Source organism: Leptodactylus fuscus, chromosome 5 (genome assembly GCF_031893055.1).
Source record: "Leptodactylus fuscus isolate aLepFus1 chromosome 5, aLepFus1.hap2, whole genome shotgun sequence".
NCBI lineage: Eukaryota > Metazoa > Chordata > Amphibia > Anura > Leptodactylidae > Leptodactylus > Leptodactylus fuscus.
Genome location: NC_134269.1, coordinates 72,658,467 through 72,686,142, shown reverse-complemented (window position 1 = coordinate 72,686,142; position 27,676 = coordinate 72,658,467). Strand labels below are relative to the sequence as shown.

At 42.7% G+C, this 27,676-nt stretch overlaps 1 protein-coding gene across 2 annotated transcripts in view; it reads left to right on the top strand.

The window, feature by feature from the left end:
• The window catches only part of TRPM7 (transient receptor potential cation channel subfamily M member 7), an 80,719-nt gene that overhangs the window by 34,992 nt on the left and 18,051 nt on the right, over positions 1-27,676 (top strand). The window contains exons 10-22 of one of the 2 annotated variants that reach the window (XM_075273358.1): positions 255-327; positions 1,919-2,019; positions 3,620-3,754; positions 3,865-3,882; positions 4,248-4,301; positions 6,330-6,470; positions 15,174-15,308; positions 16,372-16,652; positions 18,381-18,609; positions 19,031-19,186; positions 21,523-21,666; positions 25,621-25,749; positions 27,265-27,570. In XM_075273358.1, the coding sequence (XP_075129459.1) occupies positions 255-327; positions 1,919-2,019; positions 3,620-3,754; positions 3,865-3,882; positions 4,248-4,301; positions 6,330-6,470; positions 15,174-15,308; positions 16,372-16,652; positions 18,381-18,609; positions 19,031-19,186; positions 21,523-21,666; positions 25,621-25,749; positions 27,265-27,570 (1,902 nt within the window). The remainder of the gene's footprint in view (positions 1-254; positions 328-1,918; positions 2,020-3,619; positions 3,755-3,864; positions 3,883-4,247; positions 4,302-6,329; positions 6,471-15,173; positions 15,309-16,371; positions 16,653-18,380; positions 18,610-19,030; positions 19,187-21,522; positions 21,667-25,620; positions 25,750-27,264; positions 27,571-27,676) is intronic. The other variant, XM_075273359.1, reaches the window with a different exon arrangement.

The window sequence follows — 27,676 nt, the reverse complement described above, 5'->3', positions numbered from 1 at the left end:
GTGCTGCCTCAGGTGGTAATTGCAGGTTGTTACAATTGCATAATATAACATGAGCTTATGCTCATCTGTCTGGATGTGGGAGACGAAGGTGGAATTTGCTGCTGTGTAGTTGTAAGATGGTATAGATATGTGTATCTCTATTGGTTCATTCAGATGTTTGGACTTTCCAAAGGCCAAGCTTTGAGGGGTGCTGAATGTTGGCGTCATGTAATGACTTGCGGCACTAAAGTGATTGTAATTCTCTCTTGAAACAGATTACTGTGTTTCACATGGGCTCAGATGAGCATCAGGACATTGACGTTGCAATACTTACAGCTCTATTAAAAGGTAATAAAGCTATTTTTTTTTTTTCTGATTTTCATTGAAAATGATAAAGTACCGGTATATAATAAAAGAAAAAAGAGGAATTATGTCCCAACAAGTGGCCCATTATATCAACAGTAGCTGAACAGATGTGGGAGTGCACATAAAAATTCAATAAGTAACACAGAGAATCTGGGGAAGTAATGAAGCTATTCTACAGATCACTGTAGTGTTCATTTTTATGAACTTAAATAATGTTATCTAAAAATAAAGAAAATTATGATTGTTTCCGGCCATATTTAAAGAGGGCCTTTCATTGTTTGGGGCACAGGCAGTTCTGTATACTGCTGGAAAGTCGACAGTGCGACACAACGCCCCCTCCCCTCCTGATAATACTAGTCTATGGACAAGTACTGTGAGCAGAGGGAGGGGGCGTTCCTCCCCGCTCACACAGTACAACGCTATTGGCGCTGCTTGTACAGAAGGACGGTCCTGACAGTGTGTCACACAAAATAAATAAGCTGCAGAATTTCCCTGCCTGAAATTCTTCAACATGTTCCTTTGCAAACATCATTGCAAGAACCATTCACTATTGTGTGGTTCTTGCAGCAGATTACCTACGCATATTTCTGTGGGTCCCCTGCACCTTGCCTAAATCCTTTACCTAGGACTGCTACTGTAGATTGCACTGGATTACCCACCAGCAAGTTCACGGCAGCTGTAATGGCTGTTTAACATGTGGTGTGTAGCCCTTGCCTTTAGTGGTTTGTTCCCCAAAATAAATCTATGCAGTATATAAGTGAATTTCTTGTGTGTTTATTTTATTTTTATTTTTTTAGTGGATTAATTCCTATCTTTTTCAGTAACCATATTTATCCACAGAGTAAGATTGTCTGTTTGATCTGACAGCAAGGGTTTCCAATGGTCATGAAAATGGGGGTCCCAAATTTACCTAGTGTGCACACTTAACTCCTGTTTTAGTCACTTAAGTAGGGCTGACCGTGATGGGTGAATATAGGGTTCTGTCAGTCTTGTAGACGTCTTACATACTCATTACATTGCATTGTTTTGTCCATTCTGATCAGTCATAAGACATTTTATTTGTTGGGAAAGAAATAAAAATAAAATAACACATTTTGATGGATGCAAATAGAAAGTAGTCAGTCTACATCTTTTATTCTGTCAACTTTTTGGTAGTTTCATCCTATGACTGATGAGAACAACAAACCGAAGAGCACCACTGTGAACATAGCTTAAATAGGAATTGCCCTTTAAGAAGAAATCCCTATGTAACTCTCAAGTCTGAGCACATGGCACACTTGCTTCAAGAATCTATTTGATAAGAATTTTTAAATGCTTACATACGAGAGCTTTAAACTGATCCATAGCTTGTCTGCTAGTTGTCTTACCAAAGTAGCCATAAAAATGTGTTCTAGATTCAGCTGATTGTGGGGCAAGAGAGACAAGTTCTTACCAGAAGTATCTAGTAACCGCCTATCAACTGGCAGAACATAGGAAAACCTAGCATGACTGATCTCAAGTCTCCTTTATCTTTTATCAGTTATGACTGTACATTGAATACAGTTGCTTAATCATATGTACTTTTTATACACAGGAACAAATGCGTCTGCGTTGGACCAACTGGTTTTAACACTGGCATGGGACAGAGTTGACATAGCCAAAAACCATGTATTTGTCTATGGACAGCAGTGGCTGGTAAGCAAGGAACATTCTGTTGGTCTCTTGTAAAACTATACATCAGGCAGAAAAGCAAAACTCGGAGAAGATTTTCACTAGTAAAATGTAGCGACCAGAGGCATCTAAACCTGAGTTACTAAAGGGGTTTTCTAGGACTTTATATTGATGGTGGGGACACACCCGGCTTCCCCGTCAGATTACAGTTCATAGAGCTGGATGAAGATGGCTCTGTACTGTGTAGTGATCGGGCTGAGGTACTGTCTCTCAGTTCTTACAAATGAATTTGGAGCGGAGCTACACGGAAACTACATAGTGTAAAGAGCATTCTTCTGATTCCTTACATGTGTTGAACCCTCAGTGATCTGATATGGTCTAAGGTAATTAATATTAAGTCTTGGTCAACTTTTTTGATTCTAATATTTGAGGGACAAGAGGTGGACATTTCCCTATTGCTCTCTGCATACGGTCCTACTTGATACCGTAGTTTACAGAATGATCACTGTCTGTGGCTTGCAGCTTCAGTGATGTCAGAGAAGGAGCGTGTAGACCAGTAATGTAGCTATTTTGTGTTATTCTTTGGTGTTAAATACTGATGGCATACAGTGCACCTTAGAGCCTTATTTGAGGAAACAATTGAAATAATTAATGGCCCTGGTACATTAAAGGGTTATACTACAATATTTATACTCCATCTATAGGATAGAACAGTGATGGCGAACCTTTTAGAGACAGAGTGCCCAAACTGCAACTCGAAACCCAATAATTTATCAAAAAGTGCCAACATGGCAATTTAATCTTAACACTGTGCGGATCCACAATTGTGGACAGTTACGGACAGTCTGTAATAATATCACTTGTTTGCTATAAAACAGATCCTATGTGATAAAAATAGTGAAGAGCCCCCACACAGTACAATCTGCTCCACAGTGGCCAATACACAATACAATTTGCTCCACAGTGAGCCCCACACACTGTAATCTGCTGCAAACTGACCCCACACAGTATAATCTGTTCTACAGTTGAGTGCCCACAGAGAGGGCTCTGAGTGCCACCACAGGCACCCGTGTCATAGGTTCGCCATCATGGGGATAGAAGGTATGTTGCTGATCTTTGGGGATTTTACCGCAGAAACACCCAGAAATCCTGCGTACCAGGTTTTTGGTGTGTGTGTTTTTGTTTACAACCGTTGTGAATTCAGCTATGGGAAAAGCTGTAGAACCCCTGGTTGTCACAGATGCACCCCCACCCCCTTTAGTGGGAATGCCAGAAATAGTCAAACTACTTTGCTTTCTCAGATTCTACCACTGAAGTGAATGGAGGTGGGGTTGTTTGCATCCAGAAGGGGTTTGGCTGCATTCACAATAGGGGTGAAACATACCACGTTCTCTGGATCGGTGGGGATTTCAGTGGTCCACAATTAGTTTGTGGTGTAAAGCCGTTTGAGTGTCCGTGTTATGTCCATTTTATAAATGATTAAAAAATGAACATTAAGTCTCTTTTAAAGATGTTCAATATGTAGCAATAGGTTTGTTTCCTTTTTTTTTCCCCTCTTATGCGAGTATATTAATTGTATTCAGATGATCTGTATCTCTCCATTATAATGAGTCCCTTTCTTCAGGTTGGTGCTCTGGAACAAGCCATGCTGGATGCACTTGTAATGGACAGGGTTGCGTTTGTAAAACTTCTTATAGAGAATGGAGTCAGCATGCATAAATTTCTAACAATCCCCAGGCTGGAAGAACTGTACAACACTGTAAGTTATGTTTTAGTGTGATGTGATTATGTGATGTCTCAACTAGTTGTGTGACTCTTAATTCTAATTTCCATCAATTGTGCTTTACCATGCCATCCATACATTTAAAGGGAAATGATCATACAAAGGTATCTATTTATTTTTACTTTTGTCTCTTTATTTTAAGTGTAAATGCAGACCCTGTTTTATAGATGTAGCAGAATGAAATTGTTATTGGAACTTTATTCTTGGTGGAATGTTTTAAGCCTTGCAGCTCATAGCTATGATGTAGTTGGAATGACATTTGTGTTGTATGTATAATTTTACCTTTTATTATTGATCAGTTCCCTTTTTATTCCACTTTCTGATTAGTGTTTTAGTTGGCACTTAAACTACTAGTTTTGTAATGTTCCATCTTAATTCCAGTTTATGATGTCAGTAAATATATGAACTATTGCCATATATTAACTGAAGTCATAATATTACTCACATGTATTTCTTTTCTCCGTTAAAGAAACAAGGTCCTACTAACCCAACTCTGTTTCATCTTGTCCGAGATGTTAAGCAGGTAAATCCCAGCATTGTCTCCTATTGTGTACTGTCATGTTCCAGTTCTTGTTCCATGTTAGGCACTAGTTAAAGCATGTTACCTTTTAAAATATTCCCATTTATCATGTTTCTTTTTTTACATTAATATTACACACAAATGTGTTAAACTTTGTTGTAGTACATCTTATTAAGGAGTCATCCTCGCCTTGCAGCGCCTTTTTCATAACCTGCATATTTTAAACCATCTTAGCCCTCCCCCCCAAACCCCCCCCAAAAAAAAAAAACAAAAAACATTATTTTTAGAATACTGTAAGAAAGTCAGTGGGCTGAAGGGATTGCAGATGAAGCTTTCCTGTCTGATATTAGATGCTGAGAGAGGGGAAGAAGTAGGAGTGAGGTGACACATGGTTGGCTCAGAACTTCAGGGAAAACAGTCAAATCTGTATGTAATAAGATGCTAATTTGTGTTGCATAACGTTTCTTTTTATTGTCCAAGACCTACAAGGTGGTACAGAGAATTGGTGAGCCATACGTTCAGATAGTCTGCTGCTGGTTCTTAAAATAGAACTGGTTAATAATCTTTTATAGACCAATAGACCACACATAGCAGATTGTGCTGCTTCTTTGAGGTGTTTTACCTTTATTAGGATTTATATACCTTTCAATGTACGACTAATAAGCTAGAATATCCAAGACAACTCTCTTCTTATTCAGACTAGTGAAAATAAGTATTTAGACACCGCTTTGAAATGGTGACTGGTGTCTTGTCTAGAAGATCTTGCCAAATGTTGCTTAGAAGTACAGCAGGCCTGTCCGTTGACTCTCTGGATCAGCGGTTCTCAACCTGTGGGTCGCGACCCCGGCGGGGGTTGAGCGACCACAACACTGGGGTCGCCTAAAGCATCCCTCCCAACCGTCCCGGTCGGTGGGAGGTATGACCCGGTTTCAACTCTTCGGCGCCCGGACTACTACGATGAGTTTAACAAACAAGCGATTAAAGCAGGAGGTGTCACAGCCAGCTCCTGCTTTAATGCTGCGCTGCGGCTCTTGCATGTGTAGCCGCGATGCGATGACGTCACATCGCGGCTACAACTATATGAGTGAGCAAGACTGCGGAGAGAGCGGCGGGGGAGCGTTGGAAGGTGAGTATAAGTGTTTTTTTGCTTTTACTTTTGGTTTAAACATTAAGGTGGAACATAATGAAGGGGCCCATGAAACTGGGGGCAGATGAAGGGGGGGAGTTGGGGGACGGCATGACACTGGGGCAGAAGAAACGGGGGGGGGACAGCATGACGCTGGGGACAGAGATGGAGGGACATGAAACTGGGGCAGATGAAGGGGGTGGTACGGCATGACACTGGCTGCAGAGATGGAGGGACGTGAAACTCTGGGCAGAGATGGGGGAACATGAAACTGGGGAATAGATGGGGGACATGAAACTGGGGGCAGAGATGGGGGAACATGAAACTGGGGGGCAGAGATGGAGGGGGGGACATGAAACTGGGGGCAGATGAAGGGGTTATATGAAACTGGGGGAGAGATGGCGTGGGGACATATAATTTACGGGTGACTGTAGGAGGACTATACTGTGTGGGGGCACATGAAAAATGAATGAGAATGGGTGGAGTTAACAGAGCGCGCCGCACATTGTCCCTCTTTCTGATCTTCAAAAGTTGGGAGGTATGCCTAAAGCCATCAGAAAATACATATTTCCGATGGCTTTAGCCACTGAGAAGCCGCGCTACTGTCTGCAGCAGCACTATTCAGCTGGAACGCACGCCATTATGGATGCGCGTTCCAAACTGAATGGGGTCACCGCAACATGAGGAACTGTATTGCGGGGTCACGGCATTAGAAAGGTTGAGAACCACTGCTCTGGATGCTAACAGGCACCAATTGTATGTATGTATGTATGTATGGATGTATGTATGGATGTATGTATGTATGGTGTTGGTGGGTTTTTCTATAAACCACTTTGTTTTTTACCGTTTTTTAAGCACTTGAGTTGAACTAGTTGCATTGATATTATTAATATGGTTTGTTCTAGGGTCATCTTCCACCTGGGTATAAAATCACCTTGATTGATGTTGGTCTGGTCATTGAGTATCTGATGGGTGGTACCTATAGATGCACATACACAAGGAAGCGCTTTCGAATAATTTACAACAATCTTCATGCTGGAAATCGGGTAGGTATAATATAGTATCTTTTGATATGAAATTGTTTTAGTCCAAAGTGGATTTCCAGTATTTGGGTATAGAAGAACTAGTGGGGATGACCTTAGGCTTTCACATCAGAGGTAGATTGTGTCAGAGATCTGAATCGCATAACCTTTTCTGCCCTGGCTCAAGACACATCTCCTTCATAGTACTGAGCCCAAATAACTTATCGGGCACCAAAACTAACTGCAGTGGTTTCTCATGAACTGTGAGTGCTAAAGAAGAAATTCCAACAGAACCAAAATCAGTGGAGCAGCTCTTATAGAACAAAATCCTATCACAGGCAACAAATGATGATTAGACAAATCCTGTGACAGATTTAACAAGATGACCTTGCAGCTTACCTGATTTGTATACTTATGGTCTCTTAAAGACTTATGGTCTCTATCAGCAGTAAACTGGTTATAAATAGAGATGAGCGAACACTAAAATGTTCGAGGTTCGAAATTCGAATCGAACAGCCGCTCACTGTTCGTGTGTTCGAACGGGTTTCGAACCCCATTATAGTCTATGGGGAACATATACTCGTTAAGGGGGAAACCCAAATCCGTGTCTGGAGGGTCACCAAGTCCACTATGACACCACAGGAAATGATGCCAACACCTCTGGAATGACACTGGGACAGCAGGGGAAGCATGTCTGGGGGCATCTAACACACCAAAGACCCTCTATTACCCCAACATCACAGCCTAACAACTACACACTTTACACACTCAATACCACCTCTCTGACAGTAGGAAAACACCTTGAAACATGTGTATTTGGCACTTGCAGTGAGGAGAGCTTGTCACCAGCAGTGAATTTGGCCCTTGTAGTAAATTGAGGTTGGCACCAACATTTGTTTTGAAAATCAGGGTGGATTGAGCCTCTAACCAGCAGAGTTTGGGCAAATTCATGGTGGAGGGAGCCTCTAAAAACCCCAGTTTGGACCAATTCATGGTGGAGGGAGCCTCTAAAAACCCCAGTTTGGACCAATTCATGGTGGAGGGAGCCTCTAAAAACCCCAGTTTGGACCAATTCATGGTGGAGGGAGCCTCTAAAAACCCCAGTTTGTACCAATTCATGGTGGAGGGAGCCTCTAAAAAACCCAGTTTGGACCAATTCATGGTGGAGGGAGCCTCTAAACAGCCCAGTTTGGACCAATTCATGGTGGAGGGAGCCTCTAAAAACCCCAATTTGGACCAATTCATGGTGGAGGGAGCCTCTAACCAGCCCAGTTTGGACCAATTCATGGTGGAGGGAGCCTCTAACCAGCCCAGTTTGGGCAAATTCATGGTGGAGGGAGCCTCTAAAAACCCCAATTTGGACCAATTCATGGTGGAGGGAGCCTCTAAAAACCCCAGTTTGGACCAATTCATGGTGGAGGGAGCCTCTAAACAGCCCAGTTTGGACCAATTCATGGTGGAGGGAGCCTCTAAAAACCCCAATTTGGACCAATTCATGGTGGAGGGAGCCTCTAACCAGCCCAGTTTGGACCAATTCATGGTGGAGGGAGCCTCTAACCAGCCCAGTTTTGGCAAATTCATGGTGGAGGGAGCCTCTAAAAACCCCAATTTGGACCAATTCATGGTGGAGGGAGCCTCTAAAAAACCCAGTTTGGACCAATTCATGGTGGAGGGAGCCTCTAACCAGCCCAGTTTGGACCAATTCATGGTGGAGGGAGCCTCTAAAAACCCCAGTTTGGACCAATTCATGGTGGAGGGAGCCTCTAAAAAACCCAGTTTGGGCAAATTCATGGTGGAGGGAGCCTCTAAAAACCCCAGTTTGGACCAATTCATGGTGGAGGGAGCCTCTAAAAAACCCAGTTTGGACCAATTCATGGTGGAGGGAGCCTCTAACCAGCCCGGTTTGGACCAATTCATGGTGGAGGGAGCCTCTAAAAACCCCAATTTGGACCAATTCATGGTGGAGGGAGCCTCTAACCAGCCCAGTTTGGACCAATTCATGGTGGAGGGAGCCTCTAACCAGCCCAGTTTTGGCAAATTCATGGTGGAGGGAGCCTCTAAAAACCCCAGTTTGGACCAATTCATGGTGGAGGGAGCCTCTAACCAGCCCAGTTTGGGCAAATTCATGGTGGAGGGAGCCTCTAACCAGCAGAGTTGGTGGAAATCAGGGTGGAGGGAGCCTCTAACCAGCAGAGTTGGTGGAAATCGGGGTGGAGGGAGCCTCTAACCAGCAGAGTTGGGGGAAATCATGTTGGAGGGAGCCTAGTATTAGCAGAATTGTGCAACGCTTATGGTGGATGAGTATGAGGATGCGGAGGAATTGGAGAGGTTGAGTACAGACATGGAGTTTCATGTTGGGGTGCTTTACACAGGTGGGCACAAAAATGAAGGCTCTATCCAGTGGTGGTTCATTTTTATCAAAGTGAGCCGGTCGGCACTCTCAGCTGACAGACGGGTGCGCTTGTCAGTGATGATGCCACCGGCTGCACTGAACACCCTCTCAGATAGGACGCTGGCGGCAGGACAGGACAGCACCTCCAAGGCATATAGGGCAAGTTCAAGCCACAGGTCCAACTTCGACACCCAATACGTGTAGGGTGCAGAGGGGTCGGAGAGGACAGGGCTGTGGTCGGAAAGGTATTCCCGCAACATGCGCCTATACTTCTCACGCCTGGTGACACTAGGACCCTCTGTGGCGGCACTTTGGCGAGGGGGTGCCATCAAGGTGTCCCAGACCTTAGACAGTGTGCCCCTCGTTTGTGTGGACCGGTGAGAACTTGGTCGCCTACTGGAGGAACTGTCCTCCCTGCCGCCAACGTCACATGCTGGAAACATCTCCATCATATTCTGCACCAATTGCCTGTGGCAAGCATTGATGCGATTGGCCCTCCCCTCTACCGGAATAAAAGACGAGATGTTGTTTTTATACCGGGGGTCAAGGATAGCAAAGATCCAGTACTGGTTCTCCTCCATGATTTTGACAATACGCTTGTCGGTTGTAAAGCACCCCAACATGAACTCAGCCATGTCTGCCACAGTGTTAGTTGGCATGACTCCTCTGGCCCCACCGGAAAGTTCAATCTCCATTTCCTCCTCATCCTCCATGTCTACCCATCTGCGCTGCAACAATGGGACGATTCGAAGTTGCCCGGAAGCCTCCTGTATCACCATCACATCATCGGACAACTCTTCTTCCTCCTCCTCCTCCTCCTCCTCCTCCTCCTCCTCCTCCATTAAACGCGATGAAGCGGACAGATGTGTGGGCCTACTCTCCAGCTGTGACGGATCGGATGCTATCCCTGACTCCTCTGTGTGATCTGAGTTATCCCTGATGTCAATCAGGGATTCTCTCAGAACACACAAGAGCGGGATTGTAAGGCTCACCATCGCATCCTCAGAGCTCACCCTCCTTGTGGACTCCTCAAACACCCGTAGGATGTCACAAAGGTCTCTCATCCATGGCCACTCATGGATGAGAAACTGAGGCAGCTGACTTTGTGGCACCCTAGGGTTTTGTAGCTGGTATTCCATCAAAGGTCTCTGCTGCTCAACCACTCTATTCAACATCTGAAACGTTGAGTTCCAGCGTGTGGGGACGTCGCACAAAAGCCGGTGTTGTGGCACATGCAGGCGTTGCTGGAGAGATTTTAAGCTAGCAGCGGCTACTGTCGACTTGCGAAAGTGGGCGCACATGCGCCGCACTTTCACCAGTAGCTCTGGAACATTGGGGTAGCTCTTTAGGAAACGTTGCACCACTAGGTTGAAGACGTGGGCCAGGCATGGAACATGTTGGAGTCCGGCAAGCTCCAGAGCTGCTACCAGGTTCCGGCCGTTATCACAAACGACCATGCCTGGGCCCAGGTGCAGCGGCTCAAACCATATTGCCGTCTCATCGAGGAGGGCATCCCTCACCTCGGAGGCAGTGTGCTGTCTGTCCCCCAAGCTGATCAGCTTCAGCACAGCCTGCTGACGTCTACCAACGCCAGTGCTGCAACGTTTCCAACTCGTAGCTGGGGTCAATCTAACAGCGGAGGAGGTGGCGGAGGAGGAGGCGGAGGAGGAGGCGGTAGAGGAGGAGGAGGAGGGGGGTGTTCTTCTCGTGTCCCTGCCAGGAATGTTAGGCGGGGAGACGAGGTACACCGGGCCAGTTTGGGAAGCAGTCCCAGCCTCAACTACATTCACCCAGTGTGCCGTCAGTGAAATGTAGCGTCCCTGTCCGCATGCACTTGTCCACGCGTCGGTGGTCAAGTGGACCTTTGTGCAAAGCGCGGAACTAAGGGCCCGCCTGATGTTGAGTGACACGTGCTGGTGCAAGGCGGGGACGGCACACCGGGAGAAGTAGTGACGGCTAGGGACGGCATAGCGAGGTGCCGCAGTTGCCATCAGGTCCAGGAAGGCGGGAGTTTCAACAAGCCGGAACGCCAACATCTCCTGGGCCAGCAGTTTAGCGATGTTGGCGTTCAAGGCTTGCGCGTGTGGGTGGTTAGCAGTGTATTTCTGCCGCCGCTCCAATGTCTGAGAGATGGTGGGTTGTTGTAAAGAAGCGCCTGATGGTGCCTTTGATGGTGCAGGAGAAGGAGATAAGACAGGAACAGGGGAGGATGAGGGAGAAGTCAACAAAGTGGCGGAGGCAGATGAAGTGGTGTCCTGGCTCGTCCTCTGGAGTGCATCGCCAGCACAGTCAGCAGTGGCAGAGGCAGTGGCAGTGGCGTGAACGGCAGGCGGCCTTTGTCCTGCCGTTGCTGCCTGCCACTGATTCCAGTGCTTGGATTCCAAATGACGGCGCATTGAAGTGGTGGACAGGTTGCTCTTCTCAGAGCCCCTAATCAATTTCGAGAGGCAAATTGTGCAGACAACACTATATCTGTCCTCGGCGCATTCCTTGAAAAAACTCCACACCTTCGAGAAACGTGCCCTCGAGGTGGGAGTTTTTCGGGGCTGGGTACGAACTGGAACATCTTGGGAGATTCCGGGTGTGGCCTGGCTTCGCCTAAGCTGCTGACCTCTGCCTCTGCCTCTAGCTACCCTTTTTGGTGCTGCACCTGCCTCAACATCCACACTACTTTCCCCGCTTGACATCCCCCCTGTCCAGGTCGGGTCAGTGTCCTCATCATCCACCACTTCCAACTCCTGTCTCATCTCCTCCTCCCGCACAATGCGCCGGTCAACTGGATGCCCTGACGGCAACTGCGTCACATCATCGTCGATGAGGATGGGTTGCTGGTCATCCACCACCAAATCGAACGGAGATGGAGGAGACTCTAGTGTTTGAGCATCTGGACACAGATGCTCCTCTGTTAGGTTCGTGGAATCGTGACGTGGAGAGGCAGGTTGAGGGACAATGAAAGGAGCGGAGAACAGCTCTGGGGAGCAGGAACAGTTGGGGTTATTGTTCTGTGAAGCTTGGGAATTTTGGGAGGAAGGAGGACAAGACTGTTGGGTAATAGGAGGAGAGGAGGCAGAGTCTGACTGGCTGCTGGACAATGTGCTGTAAGCGTTCTCTGACAGCCATTGCAAGACCTGTTCCTGGTTCTCGGGCCTACTAAGGTTTGTACCCTGCAGTTTAGTTAATGTGGCAAGCAACCCTGGCACTGTGGAGTGGCGCAATGCTTGCTGCCCCACAGGAGTAGGCACGGGACGCCCTGTGGCTTCACTGCTACCTTGCTCCCCAGAACCATTCCCCCGACCTTGCCCACGGCCTCGTCCACGTCCCTTTCCGGGAGCCTTGCGCATTTTGAATTCCCAGTTAGAAATTGGCACTATATACCAGTAGTAAAAATTGTGGGTGCACGTAACCCCAATATATTCTTTGAATTCCCAGTCAGACAATGGCACTATATACCAGTAGCAAGAAATGAGGGTATTTATAACCCCAATATATTCTTTGAATTCCCAGTCAGAAACTGGCACTGTATACCAGTAGTAAAAATTGTGGGTGCACGTAACCCCAATATATTCTTTGAATTCCCAGTCAGACAATGGCACTATATACCAGTAGCAAGAAATGAGGGTATTTATAACCCCAATATATTCTTTGAATTCCCAGTCAGACAATGGCACTGTATACCAGTAGTAAAAATTGTGGGTGCACGTAACCCCAATATATTCTTTGAATTACCAGTCAGAAACTGGCACTATATGGCAGTAGCAAGAAATGAGGGTATTTGTAACCCCAATATATTCTTTGAATTCCCAGTCAGAAACTGGCACTGTATACCAGTAGTAAAAATTGTGGGTGCACGTAACCCCAATATATTCTTTGAATTACCAGTCAGAAACTGGCACTATATGGCAGTAGCAAGAAATGAGGGTATTTGTAACCCCAATATATTCTTTGAATTCCCAGTCAGAAACTGGCACTGTATACCAGTAGTAAAAATTGTGGGTGCACGTAACCCCAATATATTCTTTGAATTCCCAGTCAGACAATGGCACTATATGGCAGTAGCAAAAATAGTGGGTGTATATAGCCCCAATTCTATTGCTAGGGGACTTGCAGGGTATTTCTGGGGTGAAGGTGGGGGGGCACACCGTTGGAACGGGTATCGGGGGTATATATCGGGTATACGGGAATACACTGACAGTGTATTCCATTCAGGATCCTGGGAAAGCTGGGTTGCGGCGATTGAGCCCGTCAGTGCCACGTTACACTGACAAGCTTCTCCCTGGAATTTAGCTCTTACAAGAGCTGTTGTGGTTGTCTTCTCCTTCCTATCCTAGCCTGTCCCTGCCTACCCAGAATCTAAGCCCTAGCTAGCTGGACGGAAACCTCCGTCCTCGGTGAATTGCAAGCTCAGAATGACGCGAACCTGGGCGGCGCTGTTCTTTTAAATTAGAGGTCACATGTTTTCGGCAGCCAATGGGTTTTGCCTACTTTTCTCAACGTCACCGGTGTCGTAGTTCCTGTCCCACCTACCCTGCGCTGTTATTGGAGCAAAAAAGGCGCCAGGGAAGGTGGGAGGGGAATCGAGTAATGGCGCACTTTACCACGCGGTGTTCGATTCGATTCGAACATGCCGAACAGCCTAATATCCGATCGAACATGAGTTCGATAGAACACTGTTCGCTCATCTCTAGTTATAAACCTACAGTCTGCGCTTTAGTCTTAGCGCTAGATTCCTGGACAAAGCCCTTTTCCCTTCATTTCCTGTAAAATGATGATTTACACGAAAATGAGGCTCCAAAAACTGAATAACGGAAGCATACTCGGAAACTGAAGAATTACCTCTACAAGGTACCGTGATTATGACAACTGATTTACTGCTGACAGACTCCTGGACCACAGCAGAGCAGAGGTGCACGGACCTCAGCAGTATAGAAAAGCAATTTATTCCAAAATGCCGCAGTTGCACGGACTTTATAGCTCTGAGTTGGTACCACCTATGGCTGCTCATGTGATTCTGTTCTGAGGAAAAATGGGATCTATTATAACGCAATAGAGAAATAAAAAATTAAAAAAACATGGTGCTTTATCAGAGTAGTAGAATAGCTGGTTTGCAGTTTTTTTTTTTTTTTGTTCAATTGCTGCTTTATTCATTTGGCCCTCTTTAAAGCTTAATCCACATGCTGGATATTTTATGTAGGTTTTGCCATGAACCTGCTGCATCAGTGTGGGTTCAACCCTTGGGTAAGATCACCATGAAGTGCTACAATAGCTTCTATGTCTTAATCAAGATATGTTCATAAGTATCAGCAGACCCTGAATTCCGAACAGATTGTGTTTGCTGCATGCGAATGCAGTTTTTAACCACTTCCCAACATCAATAGTAGTATGGTGGATATTGGGTTTCTTTACTGATTGCAGGCATTAACCCTCAAAGATGACTGAGACGGCACATGGACATTGCTGTTTGGTGGATCGCCTGCCCCTGGAATGAGATCTGGGGGTGGCAATCCATTACCATGATGGCCTATTGATCCGCTAGTTGGCCTGTAATAGAACTATAGCAACTTTACAATGAACAGCTATTCTGCAAATGTGTTAACAATTCATAAAACATAACTTTTAATAATTATGGTTTAAAACATATTTAAAAAAATCTGTGAATATACATATGATGCCCAAAAGTTGGTCAAGACTTCATATTTGGGAAGATTCTTTAACATCCATTCTCATTCACCAACCCCCCCCCCCCCCTTATTTTCCACTGCTCACTATAGCCAGACGTAAAGTATAGGGTGTTGAAAGAGGCTCTGAAATCAGGACAATCTTACCCAGATGCTTGGAAATAAGTGAGGTGTGGGTTTTGTCATAGAAAGGGTGAGGAACTAATGTTCTCTAACCGCACTGTAGAAACCTACATAACTCCCACCCTAATAAGGCCAGTCGTCAACAAAATCCTATTAAACACCTCCCTAAAGCAGTGCATTATGACTCCTGACAGGTTCCGTCCTTATAGTATAGGACCCCTACTGGGATAAATTAATTGGTCAATATATCCCTTTGGATGATATTATTTATATCAGTTTGTCTTTGGAGTGTGAGGAAACCAGAGTTCGTGGAGGAAACCCATGCAAACATGGGATAACATAGATGTCATTATTATTAATAATAATAATAATAATAATATTATTTTGTTAAGAGTGCTCCTCTATATATAACCTAAAATAAACTGGGGTTTTCAATTGACTAAATGATACAGTAAATCTTATATTGTATTAGACATCCTTAGAGACACAGTTCTGGACAATCTAGAAAGACCTATTTATATGGAAATGTATTTACAGCGTTCTGGCAGAAACACGTCAAGCAATACCCCTCAACTGCGCAAGACCCATGAGTCATTTGGAAGCAGAGCTGATAAAAAGGAGAAGATGAGGCACAATCACTTCATAAAAACTGCACAGCCTTATAAACCAAAGGTAAGGTTGATTCTTTATTCTGCTCTCCAGTATCTACCTATGTTCTTCCATTCCATTGAAAATCACATACGGGAGCTATTGCATGCAGAGTGAGATTTTTGTTTTCTGTGTGTTAAAGGGCATGTTTCAGCAGGATAATTGTGGGAGATGTCATTCAAGCAATTTGGGAGGGGGATGAGAGTCTGGGTGATTAGAGCAGAAGATGAAACACCTCCTAAAGCCCTTTAGCTAGTTTGTAAAGAACATATTTTCATGAAAATGGAGCTGCAATGCAGAATAAGAAAGGCATCTACGAAAAATGGTATCATACGAATAACCGTAATTTGTAGGGAAGCTTCTGTACTTGCTGACAGACTCTCTTCAATTTGGAACGCAGATACTAATATAGCATGGCTTAAAGGGGTTGTCCCATCTCAAAGATCCTATGTAGTTTATGTAAATTGAAGCCTTTTCCTAAATATATTGCTTTAGAAATTCTGTTTTGTTTTCCTGGTATGTGAATTTATTCCTCCCATTGTTTACACAGCGTTGCTATAAACAGGGAGTTTTATTGAATCTACTATGTCAGCTCTGCTTCATTAGTTGCTATGCTTGTTATATTTATTACTTCTATCATAGTTTTTTTTTATATTACATATGTATTACTAATGATTAGGACTTTATTGGGGCAGATTAGTAAATTGTCTAAAAGCAAATCTGTCTTTGCTGCCCATAGAAACCAGTCACAATGCAACTTTCATTTCGTATTCTGCTCCTGCCATTTTGCATGTTTTCTTCTTCCTGATTCCATATCTACTACTTACAGAAAATGCCTGCTTAACCCTTCACCGGCTGGGGCATCTCCCCACTGTGGCCAATGATTGACAACTAGGCATTGGTAGTAGAAACTAACAGGGATTTGGTACACATTGAAATGGCAGTATCAGGGAATGTACGAGGTTAGCAATGCTGTGTTTTTTGTGTTGTGTTTTTTTTTTTTTTAATCCACTTCACCCCTTTTATATTGCTTTAAACCTTTTCATGCACTTTAACTAAACTTTTTTTTTAATTTTCTATTGTGCAGCAAGATGCTTCCGCCGATGATGGGAAAAAGAAAAGGGTCAAAGATGAGATTGTGGACATTGATGATCCTGAGATGAAGCGTTTCCCTTACCCATTTAATGAGCTACTGGTTTGGGCAGTGCTTATGAAGAGACAGAAAATGGCTCTTTTCTTCTGGCAGCACGGTGAGGAGTCTATGGCCAAAGCTTTAGTTGCCTGCAAATTGTGCCGTTCTATGGCTTATGAAGCAAAACAGAGTGATGTTGTAGATGACACATCAGAAGAACTAAAGGAACATTCAAGGTATTTCTTAGCAGTACATGCTACAAACTAATATTTTTTTTTTCCATACTGTAGAGCCCTTTTGGAAATTTTTTGGCATTCAGACTGAGACTTCCGTTATTGGAATGAAGCTGCTAATGCAGATAGTCTATATCAGGGGTCTCAAACTCGCGGCCCTCGGGACAATAGTTTGCGGCCCCCACCTCAATACATAGCTCCCAACCGTCCCGCATGTAGCGGGAAAGTCCCACTTTTATACTCCTGTCTTGTGCAGCTCCCTGCATGTCCTGCTATGTCCCTTTAGTGTTGTACTTAACAAACTTCCTCCGTGATCGGTGGAAAGCTTGTACTACTGTAAACTGAAGGACCTGTGTGTGACGTCAGACATCACGTGACTAGGGAGGCATGTCTTAGTGTGCTGGCCGGAAGATGAAGGGATGTGCTGTCTAAAGGTACTGAGAGGGGAGGGGAATGTGAGATGCAGGGTGGAGTGTGTGTGTGTGTGTGTGTGTGTGTGTGTGTGTGTGTGTGTGTGTGTGTGTGTGTGTGTGTCTCTCAGTAACCTAGGGACGGAGTTGGAAGGGGAACATAAAACTGGGGGCAGAGATGGAGGGGGGGGCATGAAAATGGGGACAGATGGAGGGACGGCATAAAACTGGGGGTAGATGGAGGGACGACATGAAACTGGGGGCAGATAGAGGGGGACATGAAACTGGGGGCAGATGGAGGGACGGCATGAAACTGGGGGTAGATGGAGGGACGACATGAAACTGGGGGCAGATGGAGATATGAAAATAAAATGGGGCAGATGAAGGGGGAGATGAAACTGGGTGAGAAATGGTGGGGGGAGATGAACTGGGGGTATATGAAGGGGGCACTTAAATTGGGGGCAACTGGAGAGGGCATTAAACCATGGGAATAGCTGTAGGGGGACCCGTCTGCCTTTAGTTGCCCCCAGTTTAAGGTCACTGTCCAGCTACCCCTACGGTTTAATGTCTGCTTCTAGTTGCCCCAATTTAATATCCTCCTCTAGTTGCCCCCAGTTTAACGTCCCACTTCAACTGCCATTAATTTATTGCCCATCTCCAACTACCCCCACTGTTTAATGTCCCCCTCCAGCTGCCCCAGTTTCATGTCCCCTCTAGTTTCCCCCAGTTTAAACTGGAGCACCAGGAGAGGGACTTAATACTGTCGGGCAGTTGAACGGGAACATTATAATGTGGGGACATATAATATACGGGTGACTGTAGGAGGATTATACTTTGTGGGGGCTCATGAAAAATGAATGGGAATGGGCCGAGTCAACAAGTGCGTGGAGCAAAATTTGCTGCGGTGCGCATAGCTTGTGGAAAACCTGATGCGGCCCAGACTCTACCTCCAGCTCCCCTCCCCTGGGGTAAATTGAGTTTGAGACTCCTGCTCTATATACTGACTGTGGCAGCTTTGGCGCCTCACAGCGACTGTCAGCAGGCTACGATCAAGTCTTTTGGTGGGAAACAATCAGAAGCCTAAGCTGTTAGGGGGTCTGGCTAGTATCTTGGCTAAATGATGTAACCTCAGAACCCAACTCCACCACCATAGCTGAAAATTGTCCAATATATCCTATATTTTAGTTATTCATTTATTTTGTTAATGGTAAACCCTTTAAATATTATGTTCACATACTTTGGCTGTGTAACCTTGTTGCAGTTTTATAACCTGCCCTCCCACTGCCCTTCATAGTAACCTTATATTAAAACTGCTTTGCAGTGAATTTGGACAATTGGCGGTGGACATGCTAGATCAGTCTTTTAAACAAGATGAAACCATGGCAATGAAGCTTCTCACATATGAACTAAAAAATTGGAGCAATTCTACCTGCCTAAAGCTCGCTGTATCTTCACGACTTCGCAATTTTGTCGCACATACTTGTACTCAGATGTTGCTTTCTGACATGTGGATGGGAAGATTAAACATGAGAAAGAACTCCTGGTATAAGGTATGTTTTTCGCAATTATTTCCAGTTTTTGAGATGTTTGCCAATCATCCCATTAATATTTGTGCACGGCCTTCAGGGTCATCATTTTGAGGAAAATTTTGGCAATGGGCTATGTATTACGGAATACTGATTTGTTTTGATTTTTGTCCTGTAATTTTCTCCTTAATCATGTCCACCTGCTGTTCCTGTTAAGGTTTTACCTGTTTTTTTTTTGTTTTTTTTTGCTTTTATTTTTTGTTAGTGCTTTTCTAATGACTTGTATATTGATGACTTTTGTAAAGGACTTTCTAAAGGATATGGAGGTCTGAAGGTTTCTGCAAATACACCTTGTGTATTATGTGGTGGTGTGCATGCGTGCATAACTTGAGATATATATATTCTCACATACATGTATTTAAAAAAATTTTATGTAATGTTTTAGGTCATTTTGAGTATCTTAATCCCTCCTGCTATCCTCATGCTTGAATATAAAACAAAGGCTGAAATGTCCCATATACCACAATCCCAGGATGCCCATCAAATGGCAATGGATGACAGCGAAAATAACTTTCAGAATCCAGCAGAAAGCATTCCTATGGTATGTATGCAAGTATTGGGGTATGTTCACACATTCTGGATTGTCTGTGGATTGTGCTCTGCAGAATTGCATATGCAAAATGTGCATCTTATTGCAGTACCAGCAAAATTTCATCCGAATGCTATGGGTGAAAAAAAATCTGCATCCTAATAGTATGTTCACACTGTGGTCAAAGGATCACAATAACGAATTGAAAAGCCGACACATGTAGACGGGGCACCCTCCATCTTTATTCACTGTCATCTTTAACCCCTTCCCGACATGCGCCGTAATAGTACGGCGCGTGTCGGGTCTGTAACTATGGCGACCGCCCGGGAGCCGGGCGGCCGTCATAGCCGCCGGGTGTCTACTGCTTTAAGCAGTAGACAACCGGCTCTGATGCCTCCGATCGGTCCCCATGCTCCAGGGCCGACCCCCCCCCCCCCGTTGCCATGACAGCCGGGAGCCTTGTTAAAGGCTCCCAGCCGGTCTGCAAATTCTCTTTTGCAGGCTGGTGTATACAGCCTGCAAAAGAGATGATGATTTTGTGCAATGCAATGCATTAGCATTGTAATGCATTGCATTAGTGATCAGACCCCCTGGGGTTCAACACCCCTAGGGGGTCTAATAAATGCAAAAAAAAAAAAAAAAAAAAGTTAAAAAAAATATTAAAAAATATAAAAAGAATTAAAAGTTCAAATCACCCCCCCTTTCCCTAGAACACATATAAAAGTAGTTAAAAACTGTGAAACATATACATGTTAGGTATCCTCGCGTCCGAAATCGCCCGCTCTACAAATCTATAAAAATATTTTTCCTGTTTGGTAAACGCCGTAGCAGGAAAAATAGTCAAAAGTGCCAAACCGCCATTTTTTCACTGTTTTAATTCTGATAAAAATTTGAATAAAAAGTTATCAAAGCAATAACATTTCCCGAAAATGGTAGAACTAAAAAGTACACCCGGCCCCGCAAAAAAATACGCCCTATACATCCCCGTACACGCACGTATAAAAAAGTTACGGCCGTCGGAATATGGCGACTTTTAGAAAAAAATTTTTTTAACACCGTTTTGGAATTTTTTTTAGGGGTCAAAATGTAAATAAAACCATATAAATTTGGTATCCCTGGAACCGTACCGAAACACAGAATATAGGGGACATGTCATTTTGGCTGCACAGTGAACGCCGTAAAACCAAAGCCCGTAAGAAAGTCGCAGAAATGCATTTTTTCTTCAAATCCACCCCATTCTGAATTTTTTTCCTGCTTCCCAGTACATTATATAGAATAAATAATGGCGGCATCATGAAGAAAAAATTGTCCCGCAAAAATTAAGACCTCATATGACTCTGGGAAGAGAAAAAAAAAAGTTATGGGGTTTAGAAGGAGGGGAGTCAAAAACGAAAAACGAAAATCAAAAAATGCCATCGGCGGGAAGGGGTTAAAAACATTACAAAATTTCTTTTGTCAGTGTGTTTCTTTCATTGAGGGGAAAAAAAAGCTTCTACAGAACACAATGCAGAGATTAAAAAAAACATACCTTTATGTGCCTCTTTTGTAGATTTTGAGAAAAACTTTTCAAGTCTTATACAAATTAGGCAGTTGGTGCACTGGGGGCGGCCTTCAGATCCCTGGAGCACTCCTGGCTGTACCACCATGTGTAGTGGGAGTTGCTCCTCTTGTTGCTATGACTTCACCTGCCCTTCTTGGGCAGCAAAAGCAATGCTCCCTGGAGGCCTATCCCAAATGTGCCAACAGGCTCATTTGCTTAAGACTTGAAAAGTAGATTTTTTGAGATGTATAACAAAGATTTGATGCCTATCCCTGTAATATGCTCTATAGGTAGCTGTTGAACATGCTTGGGGGTGCTGGTAGACTCTCTAAGCTATTGCACATCTAAAATCACACTATTGAATCTTATGTTGCCACTGAAGATTTTTCTGCAGAAAATCCTCTTCTTCTAAGCTCAATCTTGACATACCCTTAAAGTGAGTTTTGATTTCTTTAGTAAGTTCACACTGTCTTGTCTGGGGACAGCATCAGCTAATGATATGGCTTTGCAGCTGAGTTGCTGCCAGTATACTATGCCACACAACTCCAGTCTCAGTACACATCTAGGGGAAAAATTAAACCTAAGTGAAACCATGAGATGACAATTGTTACAAGAAATTTTTTAAAAAATAAAACATTTTTAAATGCCCAAATAGCATTTAAAAAGTCACAATCCCATTTTTTTTTTTTCTTTTTTTATAAACATTGGGGAAATTTTTTTTTTATCTCCCTTTTATGAGAAAAAAGGGACATAGCAGCTTTGTTAACGTACTGAACTGTATTTTTTTTTTTTTTTTTTTAATCCTCAGCAGGTGTTTAAGGAGGTTCAGGATTTTGACAACACTGAAGTTAAGACTGAAATTGAAACTCAAACCAAAACCCGTCGGCTTCCCATTACCCAGAAGTTCTATGCTTTTTATCATGCTCCAATCGTGAAATTTTGGTTTAACACTGTGAGTAGGGACGTCATTTCTAAACGTATGGGCTTTGTCTGAATGTGAACTTTTACTGTTGTACATAAAGCCAGATACTAACTTTTGTTGTTCTGTGTATTTATAGATAGACTTAGTTCTAGTTGTGCATAGTAGTAGCCTGTAGTTCAGAGCTTTTAGTCGAGCTCTGTGTTAATGCAGACACGTGTCACGGGTATGATAAAATTATGGCACAGATATGAAAAATATACATTAAAAATGTTAACCTTTTTAAAAAGTGATATTAACAATGGGTTGTTTTTTTTTACTATATAGGTTTCCTTTAAAAAGGAATTCTCATAGCCTCTGAAATAGGAAATGTTATATACAGTTAAATTGAGTGTGCTGAATTCAGCGCACTGTCTGCTTTGCAACAGTGTATGACATGCCCTAGCTTCAAGGTAGTTTGTATAGTTACGCTAGGTGCACACCACCGTTCAACCTGGCGTTCCTTGAGTCTGCCTTTGGGATCCAAGAAACTAAACCTAATTTGCTTAAAAAGCGGTTACGCGTAGAAACCACAAACCCGCCGGGTTTCCGTTTGAAAAATGTGAAGAGAAAAGCCCTGCTTGCAGGATTTTTCTGTCTTCGTTTTTAAAGTGGAATAGTAAACAGAATCACCAAGTGCTCACAGAGTGCAGATGTGAACATACCCTTACATGTTACCCAATGGCAAAAGCAAGTAAATGCATAATAAAAACCCATAAATAAAACACAAACATAGCACCCCACGAGAGTTGAATGTAATAAACCTATATATAACAACTCTCAAGTAATAAGGCCCTCACTAACAAAAGCGTGTCCTACCATATAACAACAACAATACATAAGTCTGGAGAAAACAGGAAGGTAGTGCACTAAATATGGATAATATAAAGACAACATGAATGTCAATAAAAAATGCATAATTTTATTAAGTTACAAATTATTTAAAACATCCACAAAACACATAGGATAACCCATACTACTGTATACAGCGAGCAATGAGCTCAGAGATCCATACAGTAAGTACCACAGCAAACAGTCGTAAATCAAGGGTAAGTAAACAACTGATGTTAATAGACATATATATATATATATATATATATATATATATATATATATATATATATATTCGTATATTACATGTCTATTGACATAATCAGTTTACTTACCATTGATTTATGACTGTTTGCTGTGGTACTTACTGTATGGATCTCTGTTTGAGCGGATTGCTCGTTGTATACAGTAATATGGTTTATCTTATGTGTTTTGTGGGTGTTTTTAATAATTTGTAACTTAATAAAATTATGCATTTTTTATTGATATTCATGCTGTCTTTTTATATTACCCATGTTGAGTGCACTACCTTCCTGGTTTCTCCAGACTTGTGTATTATAATAAAAACCCGGTTGTGCACTGTTCCTGTTGACTTGAAAATTATGTCCAGTATACAGGCAACATGTTTTAGGGCAGAAGGAGCTGAGCAGATGTATCAGTTTGAGGGAAGAGATTCAGTACAACTTCTTTGAAAGTTTTTACCTTTCTATTATAAGAAATCAGGAGGTGGCCCTATCGGTGACGCTCTGCATGCAGGGTAATAGAGAGGGAGCTGTCAGTCACTCATAGGGACCCACTCCCTGATTCCGTGACATAGAAAGAGTAGCGATGTCAATGAAACTATGTAACAATCTGCTTAGCTACTCCTCTATGAACAAAGGGCTAGGGCTTATTTTCCAGGAAAGTCCTATTGTTCAGGCTTAAGAGCGAATTAGAATCTTTTCTAATTTACTCTGAACGAATCCTGTAAAATGGCTAGGGTTATGGTGATGCCATGTTACGTAACCTGTTGCTGACTGTAACACGGGTTTATTTTTGGAGTAGGGCTTATATTTCAAGTCTACTCCAAAAACCCTGCAAAATCAAGCTAGGGCTTATTTTGGAGAAGCGGGGTAATACTACTTCCATGTGACAAGTGCCCTTTAAACTTGTTCTATTGATGATGGGGACATTATTGGTCATTGCCATCTTTAACACTATTTATAAATTATGATAAGATAATCCTTTAATAGTCCCACAATGGGGAAATTTCAGTGATACAGTTTCATAGATGGTACAGTAGTATGTAACAAGAGAGAAAAACACATACAAGCTCATGGCAGATAGAGAAATCCTAGGCATCATAGCAACTAAAAAGAAAGAAACACAGATACACTGCAGGATCATTTAGTTCTCTGTGTGAAGTGATGTTAATAATACAGCCCGACCGTGGTTGGAGGACATGAGGAGGGGGGAGGGTTATTTATAAGTATTACAGGATACCCATGCTAGGATCTATTGTCTTTAAAAACTTTGGACAGGTACTATACCTTAAAGAGGCCATCATTTTGTTTTCATTGAGAGGCTTTAGTAACCCTCTTGAGATTATCTACAAATTTTAAAGTGGTTTTCCAAGCTGGGCAAAAAATATCCAATTATGAAAATGTAATTGATTAAAAGAACAATTATTTGCCCATTTATTCTCCCTACTGGTCTCTGCTTGACTGTAATGGCGACAGAGCTGTATACCCATGAGGTTGTGTCAGCCACACGCTAGCCTCCGCGATCTTATGCTGTGTACTGATGAAAACAGACTGTACAGTCATGTGAGAATATAGGCATGGCCCCGCAGCAGCCAAGTTAACAGAGACCAGTAAGTAAAACTGCAGCATTCTGTTTTTATCACATTGTTTTCACCTCCTGGAAGCCCATTTTTAAATAGCTGATATCCAGTCTCCTTTTATGGTTTTCCTCTTTACTTCCATTTCCTCGACTTTTTTGCTCTTTCCATAAATAATGTACTCCGATTTATCTCATGTATGAAAGGTTCCTAGTCTCCACTTACTGTAAAATCTCAAGTAGAGACATGACATTGCTGCTTTATAAAAGGATAATATTGTTGCACTATTTAGACAGTGTTTTGCATGTTATTTTCTCTGTTCACTGCAATGCTTGCATTCCTAGGAGGATGAGATTTCTTCTACACAACCTGGTATTGTTTATAAAGGGGGCTCTCTAGTCTCGTATGCATCTTATTGTACCAGTAACAAAATACTGGAACAGGTTTTTCTTCAGAATAAAGAGCAACTTATTGTGCTCATAAATAGATGATCTGAACTCCAGAATATGTGTCTCTTCACAGCCGTTCACTGAAGTAGGTTTGTAGGATACCTTACAAACCTGATAATGCAAGTGAGTTTAGTGTGAGGATTATTTTACCATTAGAACCTGTATTGTGGCTACAAATGCTCCATGTGTACACACTCTTACCAGAGCGCTTCTAAATATTGCCCTATTAGTGTACCCCTTATGTTTAGGGAGGGCACACTCTGAAGTATCAGATGCTTTGTTAACCCCTTCCCGCCAATGGCATTTCTTGATTTTCGTTTTTGACTCCCCTCCTTCTAAACCCCATAACTTTTTTTATTTCTCCGCTCCCAGAGCCATATGAGGTCTTAATCTTTGCGGGACAAATTTTTCTTCATGATGCCCCCATTAATTATTCTGTATAATGTACTGGGAAGCTGGAAAAAATTCAGAATGGGGTGGATTTGAAGAAAAAATGCATTTCTGCAACTTTCTTACGGGCTTCGGTTTTACGGCGTTCACTGTGCAGCCAAAATGACATGTCCTCTGTATTCTGTGATTCGGTATGATTCTGGGGATACCAAATTCTGACAGCCGTAACTTTTTTTTTTATACGTCCGTGTATGGGGGTTGCATAGGGCGTCTTTTTTTTGCGGCGGATGTCGGGAAAGGGTTAATGGCCAGAATTTGAGTGTCATCAGTTTGTTTTTGTTGTCTGTTTTGTAATTTTATTTAATGATATAGATGACTAACAAAATTATTGCATTTTATCTTCCAAGAAAAGTTGCCACAATTTCTAACTTTTTTTTATTATTATCTCTTATATTTCAGCTGTTCTATTTGGCATTTCTCATGCTCTTTACTTTTGTGGTTCTTGTGAAGATGGATCCATTGCCCTCTGCCCAAGAGTGGATTGTCATTGCCTACATTTTTACCTCTGCAATTGAGAAAATTCGAGAGGTTGGTTTACAAGTATTACAGAAATATCACTTAGACATTAGTTTAGGAATATTACAAGCTACTACCAAAAGAGCTAGTAATAGTCAAAATCTAAAGGGGCTGTGAAATAAATAGAACCAAAAATAATTCAAATAAAATGCATTTTTAATTTACTGTGTATACTCGAGTATAAGCCGAGGCCCCAAATTTTACCACAAACTGGAAAAACTTATTGACTCAAGTATAAGCCTAGGGAGGAAATCCACCATTGCAGATGAAAAGCCTGGTCATGTACATTACAGCTTAGTAACTCCATGGGGATCATAGTAATAGCAGTTAACCCCATCATTTCCCTCACATTAATCCCCTGTGTGCCTCACATAACAGTTACTGATATGTGGGGCATATGGAGGTAATAATTAGGTATTAGTACCCCCATGTGTCTCACATATTAGTAACCCTTATTTGGGGCACACAGGGGTTAATATGAGGGACATGATGGGGTTAACTGCTATTAATGTGAGGCACACGGAGTTACTGAAACTAAATTAATAACCCCAAATGCCTGACATTAATAAGCATAGTAATAGGCACAGCAGGTACCTTCACTTTACTGTAGCCTCCTCTCCTCGATACGACAGACATCTTCTATAAGACACAATGAATCCTGCACATAATGGCCACTGACTTATCTGCAGATGTTACATTCTAGTGGCTGCAGGACCTTTGATGACATCACAGTCACATACCTACGTGACAAGCCAATCAGTAGAACTAAAGGACCTCCCCTTTGTTTAATTTATGCAGGTCCTTGCAGGTCTCTGTGCTCCGTGGACCCTGACTCGAGTATAAGCAGAGGGGGGCTTTTTCAGCATAAAAATGGTGCTGAAAAATTTGGCTTATACGCTAGTATATACGGTAAATAAAATCTGAATTTTTGTTATTAATAAGGATGCATTTTATTTATGATTTATTATAGATTAGGTAGTAAACCAGCTTGTTAACAATCCATCTTGCCCGACGCAGTAGTTGACAAATGCAAGTTTTCTGCCTTTTTCTATAGTATGTTTTACCACTCTGTAATTGGCTGGAAAGAAACTATCCAAGGGCCCATTCACCATAATCAAATCCACTAACCTTCCAAACACCGTGCAAGTGAATGGGTTACTTTGTACCCTAGTCTAATGGTTGAAGCAAAAGAAAAAAAAATGCAGTTGTGTTTTTTTTTTTTTTTGTTGACAGCTGGAGGAAATCCTCATCAGTAGAAAAATATTCATGTTTATCTGTCTCTCTGATTCGGCATAGAAAAGGTGTGACCAGGCCCACACATATAAGCTCTATTTTATTAGGGCTATTCCTCATGTAGATTCTCCAGCACAGCAGCCATGCATCTGTGGCACAAGTGATCCGTGTGGACAACAACCGTAGTGGCAACCACCGTTATTGACACCCAGATTTTTCTATAAACAGATTTATCCAATTTTGAAACAAATAACTTCTTTATCTTAAGTTTAATGTCGAGATTTTTTATTTCAGATTTTTATGTCTGAAGCTGGGAAAATTAATCAGAAGATAAAGGTGTGGTTTGGCGACTATTTTAATATCACAGATACAATCGCTATCATTACTTTCTTCATCGGATGTGGACTGAGACTTGGGGCCTATAACTATACCTTAGAGACCCCGTTTGATGGTGATGATGATGAAGATGCTCCAAATTCTGTTTTTATTGCTGGAAGACTGACATACTGCCTCAATATCATTTTCTGGTATGTCCGATTATTGGATTTTTTGGCCGTCAATCAACAAGCTGGACCATATGTAATGATGATTGGCAAAATGGTACGTCATAAAGCTAGACACTCTAATTATGATGTGTTATGACCTTCAGTATGGTAAAATTTAACATTTTTTAATTTTTATTTTTTTTTAATTTTTTTTTTAATCC